At 43.2% G+C, this 14752-nt stretch overlaps 1 protein-coding gene across 1 annotated transcript in view; it reads right to left on the bottom strand.

Annotated features, from left to right (window-relative positions):
* Window positions 1-14752, bottom strand: part of LOC124788796 (BAI1-associated protein 3) — a gene marked incomplete at its 5' end in the record, with an annotated part of 518896 nt that overhangs the window by 305878 nt on the left and 198266 nt on the right. Inside the window, one exon of the mRNA XM_047256078.1 lies at window positions 9233-9454. Within this exon, the coding sequence (XP_047112034.1) occupies window positions 9233-9454 (222 nt within the window). The remainder of the gene's footprint in view (window positions 1-9232; window positions 9455-14752) is intronic.

Raw genomic sequence — 14752 nt, 5'->3', positions numbered from 1 at the left:
ATTTTCTAGCTTCTCTGCCACATTTAAGCTTCTGAAATTCCACGTCCCGACTTGTAGAACAGTATCCTTTCGTTGATTATGCACTCTTTTTCTCGTGGTCACTGCCCCTTCGTCAGACCTCTGCCAGAGATCCGAATGGGGGACTATTCCAGAGCCTTTGGCCAATGGAGAGATCATCATCACACTTTTTCAATTACTGGCTACATGTCCTATGGTACACGTTATGTGTCTTTAATGCATTCGTGTCCATCGCCTTCTGTATCCTCATGCCGTTGATTATTGCTTATTCTTCCACCTTTAGGGGTAGTTTCGCACCCCAAGGACAAGAGTGCCCTGAACCTCTGTCTGCTCCTTCGCCCTCTTTGACCAGGCCGTTGGTAAAACGAGGGTGAATTCTTATGCCTGAAGTCTTCGGCCGCCAGTGGTGATTATTAATCAAAATTTAAGCAGAGGCAGGTTACGAACCTGGGACGGAGGTCGTTTTGATTACTAATCAAAGACGCTACCCCTAGAACACAGGTTCTAAACCAAAAGTACCACGTTTGTTATCCTTGTAGTTTTGGGGCTAATCACGTTCAAGGTAGTGAGACTGATTTTGACGTTTCTCATTTAAAAATGGAAGAAGCTAAATGCTTGTTGCAATTACTGGACGAATTTTCTGATATTTTTACTGAGAATTTAGGTATAACTAATCGTCTTTAACATCAGCTTCGACTACATAATCGAATTCCTCTTTGCCATCCACCTTGTAGATTATCACCATGTGAGACGGAGGAGATGAGAAAGATTATCGATAAACTTTTACAAGAAGGGGTCATCAGACTATCAACATCTCCACATGCCTCACCCATTTTTCTTGCTCCCAAACCTAGGGGCGAAGGTTACAGACCCATTGTCGACTATAGCGCGCTTGAGCCGTGGCAGCTCGTGTATCTTCGGTAAGCTGCCACGAAGTGTGGCGATGTGGTGCTCAGAGGCTGGGAGCTGGAAGCTAAGTGAGTGAGAGAGAGTTGGCGTAGTGGCAGTCAAGCGAGTGCACCGAGCTTGGCAAGACAGTTCACGAGGAAGTGCGCACTACTGGACGTATTGCACGCTGGTGATAACTCCGCGGGCTGGTGCATTCCGTTTGTCCACTAAAGTCATATTTATGGAGAATGAAGCGGATATTCTGGAAGTGAAGGTATTATTGTTCTGAACTCTAGATCCAAGCATTGTAATTGCTTCCTTCTGCATTTTCATCGCCAGCATGCCTGAGAAATATCTTGAGATTATATTTTAAACGACTGCTTTGGCCCCAACTGTGTTTAATATAACGTTAAGTTTCCACATGAGCGATCTGTTTTAAATCCACGCATTTATTTGTATTGCTTTTATTCGTATTGCATTTTATTTATTTGTAGTGCATTTGTTTGTATTCATGCATTTATTTGTATTGAAAATCGATGGAAATCTTTTTGTATTCTAGTATTGCCCATGTGGACTGCTAAGTTTAAACTAGAGTTACTTCGCAGGACGATTGTTCTGCTGGGTGTATATGACCTCTTACTTATTCGTGGGCTCTCTACTGGAACTATGGTAAACTGTAAGCTGCTGAAGCTTAATTTGTCTTAATTTCAGTTATGGAATTTTACTTGTAGCATCTTGCGCAGCATTGCAGGCCTTGGTGATGTAAATTTGTGACCTAGCTAATATTTTGCTGAAGATTATATATTTAAGGTTTCTGTAAAATTCTTGTGTTGTCTAGTCAGCAGACTAATTCCATTTTATCGTGTAGATCAGCTTGTTCGTGTTATTGAGATTCAAAGGCAGCAAGTCAGGGGTATTTCGGGCGATTGCTTAAATTTTCGTTAGTCCCATGTGTAGTGGCCTAGTGCAAGGTTCTGCGAAAGAAAATTTAATATTTGTATTGTAGCTACTATTTGGCCTACCCCTCTGTGGAGATAACGCGAGTTTCTCCTCTTGTATCTGGACTAACAAGCTTTTGTATGCTAGGTCTGCCTCCCGTCATAATTGTCAATCTACTTCTTGCTTGGGGCTACCTTGCTTCCATAAATCAGCCACGCTTGGGTCGCTGAGAGGGTCGCGCTCGCCAATCCGTTTGTTTGCGATCAGAAAGGGACACCTAGACATCGGGCGACACACCTTGTGTGTAACCATTCCGGAGGGACTCCGTCTGTGTATTGTTCCCGTTGCAACTAGTCCACGCAATTAACTGGCAAACTTAAGTTGTGGTTGCAAACTGGCCTTGGGTCTTCAATATTTCATGTAATGACTGAAACTTATTTGTTTTTCATGTTCCAAGAAGTTGCTTACTGTTCTATTTGATGTTCTTGCAGATGGTCTGATACTGTCTTGATGAATAGTTTTGGGGGCCTAGTCTTTCCTTAATGATACAGGGTGATTCAAAAGAATACCACAACTTTGAAAATCGAGAACTCTGCAAAGAAGAAAAGGAGAGCTACGCTCTTTCTGTCGCCGATTGAAGGAAACTCTGAAGCTTCATGTAATTGCTCATGTGGTTGCTAGCAGCGCTGTCGGCCACGTAACCTTCACATCTGTCGTCAGTGCTAAGATGGCGAATGCTAAAAAAAATCATTTTGCGTCATCGAGTACAGCAGAAGTGAATTGACGACAGTTGTTCAGCGCGAGTTTTGAACCAAGTATGGTGTTCAGCCTCATCATAGATGGTGTATCGTACGTTGCTATAAACAATTTACGGAGAAAGGGTGTTTGTGCGAGGGGAAAAGGTCGGACGGCCCCTCACGAGTGAAGAAAACGTTGGCGGCGTTCAGGAAGCATTTGCTCGCAGTCCAGGAAAATCGACCAGCCGAGCTAGCACAGAGCTGAAAATGCCGCAACCGACCATTTAGCAGTCCCAATGAAAAGGTTAGTAATGAAACCTTATCGTCTACAAATGGTTCAAACCCTTTCCGAAGCTAATAAGGTGAAAAGAATCGAGTTCTGCGAGTTTGTCCTTGAGTAAATGGAAATAGAAGACCGGTTCATTTCGAAGCTAGTGTTCAGCGATTAAGCAACATTTCACACAACAGGGAAAATCACTCGGCTCATTGTCCGTTTATGGGGCACTGAAAATTCGCGGGAAACAACTTAGTATGGACGTGATTCACCTAAAGTGAAATTTTTTGTCTTACATTTCAATCAACAAAGATTTTGGACCTTTTTTCTTCTAAGGTGCAGCTGTAACTGGGCAAACATATCTGGAAATGTTGCAGAATTGGCTGTTCCCTCAACTCGAAGAACAAGTGCGTCAATTTATGTTTCAGCAGGGGGGGGGGGGGGGTACCACCCCATTGGCACATCTCTGTCCGTGCATGTTTGAACGAAACATACCCCCACCAATGGATCGGTCGCCAGGCAGCTCGTGACAGAGCACGTCATCACTGGCCTCCAAGAAGCCCTGACCTTAAGCCCTGTGATTTTTTCTATGGGGATGTGTTAAAGGTATGGTGTTTCGACCACATCTACCAGCTAACATCGAGAAACTAAAAGAAGGAATAACTGCAACTGTCCAAACTGTTAGGCTGGAGATGCTACAGAGAGTATGGAAAGAGTTCGAGTATTGGGTCGATGTCGTTAGTGTCACACTGAACATTTATGAACTTGTTTTCTATTGAAAAAAACTTTGTTAAGTACTCTTCAAGGTTCCATCATGTTTCTTTGATTAAATACAGATTTTCGAAGTTGTGGTATTCTTTTTGAATCACCCTGTTCTCATTGTTTCTCTAAGGCAATATTATTGATAAAATGTTAATTATTATTGTAATTTTGATAAAGTTAATTTTTCTAAAGGGCGATTTTTTTTTACTCCACTAGTTGTGCTTAAGGGTCTGGTTCGCCACAGCAAATGAATTTGATTTTTTTTTTTTTGAAATTGTTATTGTATGGTTTATTCTGAGCATTAGCCAGCTTGTGAATCATGGTTCTGTTGTTATTAATTAGTCACATTACATGGTCTCGAGATTCGTAAAGTAAATCTGGATTAACTGACAATTCAAAATAATCTTTTTCTAATTAAATAATTGTTGTTTTCTGAATGTTTATGATAATTTTATATTTGGTTTGAGCCGCGCGGGATTAGCCGAGCAGTCTAAGGCGCTGCAGTCATGGACTGTGCGGCTGATCCCGGTGGAGGTTCGAGTCCTCCCTCGGGCATGGGTGTGTGTGTTTGTCCTTAGGATAATTTAGGTTAAGTAGTGTGTAAGCTTAGGGACTGATGACCTTAGCAGTTAAGTCCCATGAGATTTCACACACATTTGAACATTTATTTATTTATTTATTTTTGTTTGAAAGTAAACGGTAAATGCTGTTCAACAACCTTGGGGTCAAGTCTTTCCATGTGAGTGTTTTCCTAGAAATTCCTTGGTGTGTAATTTGGCCATTTCATCTTAGTTCTAAGATTTTTTGGAGATTTCTTTCAGCTGGAGCTGTCATTCGCGAACCTAAGTGTCTGTTTTCTAGGTGATGTAAACGAGAAGTTCGCAGCGTACCACAGCGGTGTTGTCTTGAGTGGTGGGGTCTGATGTATTTTATTTACGACACCTGTGGAGTGTCAAGCCGAAAAATGACATGAAATTGGCCTACAAAAGCCACTTAAGCTACAGTACATGCGCACCGCTATAGATTTCGAATATCTTCTTACACAACTGGCTTAGTCGGTCAGATTATTGAAATTATTTATTTCGTTAACGTTAGGAATTTTAAGTTTCCAGTGAGGGTAATGAAAAAAACGCTTTTTTAGGCATCACGCGAAACTATTTACGTTTACATTTCGATCTCAACTGAACTCTCATTAGCACGGTAATTTCGTAAAAGGCCAGAGAAACAAAACGAATTAATTGTTATTTTTAAGCTAGTAAAATTCACAAAATTTTGATGTACAGTTTACGCAAGCGTAAATTTTATAGTTTGTATGTGGAAGTACAAGGAGTGTTTAACATTCAAGGACGATTTTATCGAGAAAAGGAAATGCATCACAAACAATTAACATCGACTAAGTCGGTGGTGTTAAAAATATGATAAGATATTCAAAACCAGGTGCAGCGCACATGTACTGCATCTTAGGTAGCTTTCGTAGGCCAATTTCAAATTGTTTCCCGGCTTGTTAGGCCACAAGTGGTCTACAAAAACTGTTATTCTGGATTTCCCCTACATCATCGTGGTACGCTGTAAAATTACCGTTTATACCCTGTATGGATCACTGTAAGTAAAAAAAAGAAAAGGCTACACAGCATTATGTAAATGGCCAACGTTTAGCGATATTTTTCACTTAGGATGTGGACTATTACTGCAATACTTACTCGACCCACATCATAGCGAGAGATCAAATATATAGTTCACTAAACATGCAAATAAGCAAACTGAATTAAACTCAGTTAAATATTGTGCTGATGAAATTAGAACAGCTTATCTACAGACACCATACGTGTAAAACAGACAGCCAGAATCTCTACTAGTGTGCGGTGCCCGTGCTCAAGTGCCAATCTCTCCCGCCCGAGTGCACGCTTCAACCGATATCACGCCACACTGTCTGTCTGGGGAGAGGGGGAAAGGAGGAGGGGCCGCGAAAGCACTGCATGCACCTTCTGGATTTGTTTGATATTTCATTTTTCTCAACAACATCACAAACAAATCAGTTTTAGTATAATTTAATTATTCTTCCAGTACTGCAGACGTAATGAAATTTACATCTGACAAAAAGTGTCGGCATATGGACACATGCAGACAGTTCCAGATTTTTGTCACTCAGGCTGCCACGTAATCGTGACTTATTTAGTTTCATAATCGAAAGCAGTCTTTCATGCATTTATGTTGATCGAAACATTGTTATCACGTTTGCAATCTCATTATAGGGACGTGGAATGTCGAGCTTCGGGACAGTTTCAACACAGAAGGATTTGGCTTATAAACGGGAAATACGTTGCAGATCGATAAGCTCCATCTGCAGTTGCCCAGGGGCGCTGTAAAATGAAATGCAAAACGGTCTCTAAGAGAGATCACAAGGAAATATACAACTGGCAGTGCCCTCAAATGTTTGGAAAACTATTTCTGTAATTCTTTTAACGCGACAGAAGTTTGTTCAAATTCACGTTTTCTTTAACACCAGTGAGTTTAGGAAAATGGACGGATTTTTTTTTTCATAATTTATCACCCGCACAATGCTATTTTTTTAAACATATCCCCGTCATATCATAAATAGATTATTTTTCACCTTGCAATATCTTACTGTGGGCAGTGTGCAGTCAAATCCACGTAAAATGCAAAGTCTTCAGCCCATCCTGGGTGTTCCAATTTTCTTTCCTCCTTTCATTTTTCTTTCATAAATTTAACAATAGCGGGTTTCAATTCGAAAAATCGTTTCAGGCATGCCCCTTGACTTAACCAACGTACTTTGAAATAATATAGTTCAGTTACAAAAGACCTGACACCCCTTTTATTTCCTGAACGGTTACAGATATCGAAACGAGGTTTCGTGCAATTGATAGTACGCTGAGGGGCACTGTTTTGTTTGGATAATGCCCTGATATCAGGCATCAACCGAGATGTTGATACAAGTATGATTTTTTTAAATGGAAACGTATACTTTTAATAACTATATTCAGTAGGTCTTGGAAAGGCAATTGCGATGATATAGCGCTTTTATTACTGACACTGAAGCCTTTCGCAAGAGAATCCGAGAAATGCACTAAAACTGGAAAGCAATGCGGCGAGAGTAGGCCATTGCTGTGAAATAACGCCAAGCTCTCAGACCAGACTCAGCCGTTATATGCCGATGCAGCAAGGCACGCCTTCGCTACTAAAATAAAACCTCATTTTGTATACGACTTAGAAACACCTACGATTTTTTTTGTGGGACTATGGCATATGCTAGTTTCTGGCGTATCAGATGGGACTAGGGAATGCCCTGTGGAAATCCACTGCTTTACCAACACAGCCAGACCGCAATACAGCGGTGATGCTGTATAGTAATATATCACCCCGGACTACAAGTCCATTAAAAAAAAAAAAAAAAAAGTAATTACTGCAAAACATTGTTGAAGGAAGTTTCAATTGTACGTACTTTTCCAGGTTTCTGTTGGAACAACTACAGTTTCTTCGAGCAGTTTTTCGTTACCATTTTCACAGAATTTTCTTGACATTCGTCTCATAATAGCGTGTCTAACTTTTCCACATTGGTGTACATGTCAGCATGCAAGAAATTATGAAGCATAAATGATCTGCCGACAGACAACACAGTTTTGTTAATTCTGGGGCACAGAGAAGTAAACAGTCGAAAAGCTTAATACAACGACATAGACTGGCATGACCATGTTTACAACGTAATAGCTGATTCCGGACGACTCAGTTTTAGAATATTTCTCTCATTCTTTTGCAAAGAGTTTATACTACAAAATTAACAAGCGTTGTATCACTGCAGTCGTCTTCTCATGCGCTTTCGGATGCCGTTAAGAAAGTATATCATTCTCTTTAAAAAATTATACTTGCTTCATTATCACGATCGATACAAAAGCGAAGATTCTGTATTACACACCAAATTACGTGTCCCTTAGCGTGCTGTCATTGGCCCAAAACCTAGCTTCGGTATCTAAAATCATTCACGAAATAAAAGGGGTATTACGTCGTGCATGACTCATCCTGAATATACTCCCTTTGTCAGAAATGTTACAGGACAGATTAAAAAATATATAGAAAATTGTACATATCAAGTAATGATCCTAGCTCCCATCGGAGTAGCCCTCTTGGGCATTTTTACACAGTTACCAACGTTTCTGGAGGTCTTGAAATAAAGCAGGGAAATTTTCAACTTCTATGCATGTAAGCTCATTTGTCACAGGCCGTCGTATGTATGTGATATCTTGATGGAACTTTTCTTTCAGTTGCATTCTTGAAAGGGCCTCGCTGCAGATGCTTGCTTAATCATCGTCCACATTTCACTAGGGGTTTCCCAGCTTAACGCAGAACTTATTGTTCACTCTTTGCTCACGATCAGCATCGATTGTGTCACCAAAACTAATGCGCCAAGAATCCAGACAGTGTGTTGCTAAGCACAGCCTTGCCACATAGTGAGTTTCGCGGGAACACGGGCAAGGTCATTTCAAGGACACACACGTCAACATGAAAGCAACATTTGTTCCCTTTTGGTATTGCAAGCTCAGAAATAAAAAAAGCCTGTCCTGGAACTTTTTCTGCGAAATGGATTAGTCTCCATACTCTTCGTACAGTTTCATTGAAACTCTTATACCTGACGGCGTAGTAATGTATGCTACTTCCGAAAATTTGCTACTTGAACCATCAATGTCATCACGTCAGCTACGTCTGCTAATTTACAACAAAGTGCTTTTTGATGTACAGAACACAGAATCTCGTCTGCTAATCTTTGTAATTTCTGGTTCTTTCCTCGTCAACTAAAAAAATGGTTCAAATGGCTGTGAGCACTATGGGACTTAACTTCTGAGGCCATCAGTGCCCTAGAACTTAGAACTACTTAAACCTAACTAACCTAAGGACATCACACACATCCAAGCCCGAGGCAGGATTCGAACCTGCCACTGTAGCGGTCACGCGGTTCCAGACTGTAGTGCCTAGAACCGCTCGACCACCCCGGCCAGCCCGTCAACTAAATCTTTAAATTCTATCTGCGTGGTGTTTAATGTTCCATAGGAAATTTCTGCTACTCATCTATTACTGCGACTGCATAATGGATATGGAGAATTTCAACCCTCTGTTCTCGTTCCCATCCACATCTTGTGACGATAGATCACTAGACTGCCTGTTTTTGTGCGAATAACCACTGGACCAACTTCCTTTATACCACGAACAAATAGCGAAGGAAAAACAGTGCTTACACCAAGACCCTGGCGAGCTGAAGAAAGCCGTGTCGATCAAAAGAAGCCTCATCAAATGCTGGAAGGAAGTGTCGCATCGCTCTGCTGTATCAAATGTGGCGCTATACCGAGAGGGACCGAGCAAAGCCGAGACGTACCAAACAGTGACGAGACAGGCCGAACCTCGGAGAGCTCGCCAGCAGCACATTGTGCAAAAGTGAAATTTTGCACGACGTGGCCGACCATGGTGTAGAACAACTGACGCTCGGAAAACCGATATTTGATCGGAATAGCAGAGCCGAATGAGACAACGTGTGAATACGATAGTGAAAATGGGCCTCCGGTATCCGGCGAGCTTTGCGGGCGCGCGCGGGCCGCTTAGCGCTTACCTCCTCGCGGGACAGCGTCTCGTGCGGCCAGCGCGCGTCCAGGTCCTGCAGCAGGCGCAGCAGGATGCGAGTGTCCAGCGGCGAAGACAGCGCCTGCCGGCAGTAGGCCGTCCAGCGCACGGCAGCCAGCTGCAGCTCCGTCACGTCGCCCTGGATCGCGTGCTGGTGCAGGATCGTCTGCGCCACGTGCGGCAGCTCGCCGCTCCACTCCCACGTCGGGCCCTGCGGGCACATCGCCGGCACCCGTCACTACAGACAATCTCACAGGACAAAATATCAGCCACCTCCTCAAAAAAGCTCAACTCGTCGCTTTGGAGCTTTGAAGGTGGCAGGGGTGAAATACAGGGAGCGAAAGGCTATTAACAATTTGTACAGAAAGCAGATGACACTTATAAGAGTTGAGGGATATGAAAGAGAAGCAGTGGTTGGGAAGTGAGTGAAACAGGGTTGTAGCCTATCCCCGATGTTATTCAATCTGTATATAGAGCAAGCAATAAAGGAAACAAAAGAAAAGTTTGGAGTAGGTATTAAAATCCATGGAGAAGAAATAAAAACTTTGAGGTTCGCCGATAACGTTGTAATTCTGTCAGAGACAGCAAAGGACCTGGAAGAGCAGTTGAACGGAATGGACAGTGTCTTGAAAGGAGGGTATAAGATGTACATCAACAAAAGCAAAACGAGGATAATGGAATGTAGTCGAATTAAGTCGGGTGATGCTGAGGGAATTAGATTAGGAAATGAGACACTTAAAGTAGTAAAGGAGTTTTGCTATTTGGGGAGCAAAATAACTGATGATGGTCGAAGTATAGAGGATATAAAATGTAGACTGGCAATGGCAAGGAAAGCGTTTCTGAAGAAGATAAATTTGTTAACATCGAGTATAGATTTAAATGTCAGGAAGTCGTTTCTGTAAGTATTTGTATGGAGTGTAGCCATGTGTGGAAGTGAAACGTGGACGATAAATAGTTTAGACAAGAAGAGAATAGAAGCTTTCGAAATGTGGTGCTACAGAAAAATGCTGAAGATTAGATGGGTAGATCACATAACTAATGAGGAGGCATTGAATAGAATTGGGGAGAAGAGGAGTTTGTGGCACAACTTGACTAGAAGAAGGGATCGGTTGGTAGGACATGTTCTGAGGCATCAAGGGATCACCAATTTAGCATTGGAGGGCAGCGTGGAGGGTAAAAATCGTAGAGGGAGACCAAGAGATGAATACACTAAGCAGATTCAGAAGGATGTAGGTTGCAGTAGGTATTGGGAAATGAAGAAGCTTACACAGGATAGAGTAGCATGGAGAGCTGAATCAAACCAGTCTCAGGACTGGAGACCACAACAACAACAACAACCTGTGTAGGACTTCTGCCAGGCTGTCACGTTACCCTCCACCGCTGTGAAGTATGTCATGCCGGCCAAGCGTGGGTACACCTTCTGATCAAAACTGTCCAGCATCTAGTAATGGACATCAAGGGCACTGCGCACACACACCAACCGACCGACCGACCAATTTCCTGTGCAGCCTACACACTTTACGACCTACTTTACTGAGCGACTATAGGGACAAAAGATGTACTTCTGGCGGTCGGCTGGCAGGGCAGCGCTACACATGACATAATTTTTTGGGTGGAGTGATTGGTGATTGGGGGAGGGAGGGGTTGGGTGAAATTGTGACGGAGATCATGCGAAGGGCTGGTGGGTCGGCTGTTGGCTGTGTGTATGTGTGTGTGTGTGTGTGTGTGTGTGTGTGTGTGTGTGTGTGTGTGTGTGTGTCCCTTTATTACTCATGGGATATGTCCACCCTTTAATTTATGGGAATTCTGCTGGGGACATTTCGAGTGAGGTGCATGAATGTCAGTGAGGGAATGACAGTCTGTTCTTCTTGAAGTGCTGAAACCAGAGGTGGTAGTGATGTTGGATTCCGAAGCGAAGTCGATCTTTTAACACTTCCCAAATGAATTCCATTGGGTTCAGGTCGGGACACTGGGCAGCCTAGCCCATTTCAGGAATATTGTTATTCACAAACCATTACCTCACAGATACTGCCGCACAACAGGGTTTACTGTCATGCTGAAACACTCAATTATAGTCTCCGAAAACTTCCTGTGCTGAATGCAGCCTAAAGTTCCACAAAATGTCTTCATATACTTCTGCATATAGCGTTTTCCTAAGTGCAATGAGGAAACGACACCCTAAGCACGATAAACAGCCCCATATTGTAACATCATCTCTTCTGTACTTCTCTGTTGGAATTACGCATGATGGTAGGCATTCTACAAACCCTTTCATTGGATTTCCAAAGTATGTAGCGTGATTCCTCACTTCAAATCACCCCTTTCCAGTGATACACTGCCCAATGGCGTCATTCTTTACATCATCCCATGTTTTGCTTAGCACTAATTACAGAAATTTGTGGCTTGACAGAAGCTGCACGACCGTCGTACTCCATTCCATTTAACTCTCACATTCATTGTGCTAGGTGGACTACTGGTAGTACTTTGGAACACACGAGTGATCCCTTCCACTCATTTCGTGCGGTTTCTTACAACCACCGTCTGCTAGGCTTGGAGGTCCTGTCCGTCAGTACATGATGTCTGCTTCGTCTAGGTTTAGCTGTGGTGTTTCCTCCCCACTTCCACTGCACACTCACATCGCTAGCAGTCGACTTGGGCAGCTTTAGAACGTCTGAAATGACCCTGATGGATTTGTTACTCCGGTGACATCCAGTCACTACGTTCGAGATCACCGAGCCCTCGTCAACAACCCATTTTACTGTAACTGCTTCTCTGCTAATAAGACAATGGCTCCCGCCTCCAGTTACCCTGTCGAGTCTGCCTCTCGTGACATATAGTCGCCAATTCCGAATCACATAGCGGTGTCCGGATACTTTTGATCAGATAGTTTATGTGCCAATCGGTTATAAGGAACACCGCAGTAAGAAGGCTCTACATGGAGAAGTGACAGGATTGCAGTTAGTAGTTATCGTGTTTGGACTCTCCTGTGATCAGATCGTGAGTGCAGTCCACCGATTTGTTGATGTATCAAGACAGTAATGGTATCTCTCTCGCAGCCATGTAATACGGCGTAGGAGCAATGCTAGTAAGAAGACTTTAGCTGACATGGACCAGTGACAATTGTCATACATTACCAGATACAATCGGTTTCAAACATGACAAGGAATTGCTGCTCACAGCGAATGCTTTGGATCGCTCAAAGTCGCGTAGAACTGATACCAGACGGTTGTGTGACACTCCACTGCTGACCTAATTCAGGACAGTGAATCTTTACAATGAAATTCTGCGTATGTGCCACTCAATTATACGAAATTTGCGCTGTAAGATAGGTCGACGAGGTAATAGGACATGTACATGTGTTAAGACATTAGGCAGTAACTTGGATGGTACTAGAGGGAGCTGTAGAAGGTAAAAACTGTAGGTGAAAACAGAGATTGGAATATATGCACCAAATAATTGAGGACATTGGGTGTAACTGTTCTTCTGAGATGAAGGGGTTGAGTGGTGTATCATTGTGGATTGTCTACAAGGAATGGTGGACCACTCACAGTCATGTAACACATGTTAAGAACAGCCGTTGTTAAAACACCCTAACCGACAGTGACTAGTGACGGATGTCACACCTTGCCAATGACAATATTTTTCCAACCCGACAGAAATTGCTGCAGTCATTGAATGCAGACACGGATCCACAGTAGGGTTCTAATGGGGGGGGGGAGGGGTCTTAGTTTCTTACTTTCTTACTTTCTCCCCTCTCCCACCGCAAGGATCCACGACTGAAAGAATGCAACAAGTTTCCAGCGAACCAACGTTGTGAATGGAACTGCATGCCATGGACTTTCGGAACGAGGTACTTCGCAAAAGGTCATTGCTCTCAGCAGCATGTAGAGTTGGACGTCTTTAATTGGACAAACAACACAGTACCTGGGCAGTAGTTGACTGGAGTGCAATGATGCCACACTGAAGAGTGGAAGTTGTGGATCAGGCCGGAGGTGGTTCTGTGATGTTTTGGGGCAGTTTTCGCACCGTGACTTGCGACCATTCATTGCCATGAAAATAAACCACGATGTTCATCACTACATTATCTGTAATTAAGCATTACCCCTCTACATTTTGATATGGATATGCTGTGGACCCTCCCGTCTTCCAAGATGACAACAGCCGTTTTCACAGGGTTGTATTCTTATGTTCCTGGTTTGACAAACACTCTCACTCCTCTCCGCAGATGACAGCTCTTGCAGGGGTGGACTCGTCAAGTGGATGTGGCATACCTGAAGAAAGTTCTGGAGCATATCATTGTGTGGAACTGAAACATATACCAAGCGAAAATTTGAGAAGTATAAATTAGAAGGACGGAAGATTTGGCTTTAACGTCCTTTCAACGTCATCGTAACTAGAGACTGTGCATAAACTGAGATGTGTGAAGGATGTGAAAGGAAGTCGACGTATACTTTTCAAAGGATCTATCCATGCAGTGACCTGAAGTGGTTCAGGGGAGCCACGAAAATCTGATCTCAGTGTGGGGCGAGTATTTGAATCCACCGTCCTCCCCAGTACGAGACCCTTACCTTCATCACTACGCCACTTCAAACGATCAGAAATTGGGGAGAATTTGATCCTATCAGATGAGGTACTATCGAAGAAGGTAGTAAAGTAGAGAGACGGTATACGAAACAAGGAGGTACTGAAAAAAACAGCCGGCCGCAGTGGCCGAGCGGTTCTAGGCGCTACAGTCGGGAACCGCGCGACCGCTACGGTCGCAGGTTCGAATCCTGCCTCGGGCATGGATGTGTGTGATATCCTTAGGTTAGTTAGGTTTAAGTAGTTCTAAGTTCTAGGGGACTGATGACCTCAGATGTTAAGTCCCATAGTGCTCAGAGCCATTTGAACCATTTTGAAAAAACAAATAGGCCCTATATTAAATCTATGGGAAAGCCTTACCAGTAGAATGGTCACGTTAATGGAACATTTGCCACGCAGGCCGCTAAAATTAATTTTGCGCTGGAAGGAATAAGAAATGGAAAAAAGTAATGTAGGTGCAGACAGATACTAGAACATGCGTCCTAGTACAAAGAAATTATAAACTTGGTGTTCTAGATACGTTGAAACAGTCTTCGAGGGGTTGTAGATGGTATCTTGAGGAATAAGTTGCGGGTAGAAACCCGCTAGAGCGCGCCGATGTTATAGGCGCCGGCAGCAAAAGTGACTTTGCACGCTGAAGTACGGTAGGCAGAAAGTCTCTTAATGTTGTTTGTTTATTCACTGATCGACTGATTGCCACGACCTTCAGTGGAGAAGGTGGAGCTAGCTGCTGCTTAGAACGGCTTTGTCTCCTATGAATACGATGCTCTGCTGCTTCGGTTGGTGGCGGTTTCCGACACGAGTATCCACCCGCAGTTTATTTTTCTCCTGGAAGCCTCTAAAATACAGGAGAAAAATAAACTACAGATGGAAACCCGTGTCCGAAACAGTCATCCACCAAGGCAACAGAACATCGCATTCATTGGAG

The sequence above is a fragment of the Schistocerca piceifrons genome, chromosome 3 (assembly GCF_021461385.2).
Source record: "Schistocerca piceifrons isolate TAMUIC-IGC-003096 chromosome 3, iqSchPice1.1, whole genome shotgun sequence".
Classification (NCBI taxonomy): Eukaryota; Metazoa; Arthropoda; class Insecta; order Orthoptera; family Acrididae; genus Schistocerca; species Schistocerca piceifrons.
This window is presented reverse-complemented; position numbering and strand designations above follow the sequence as displayed.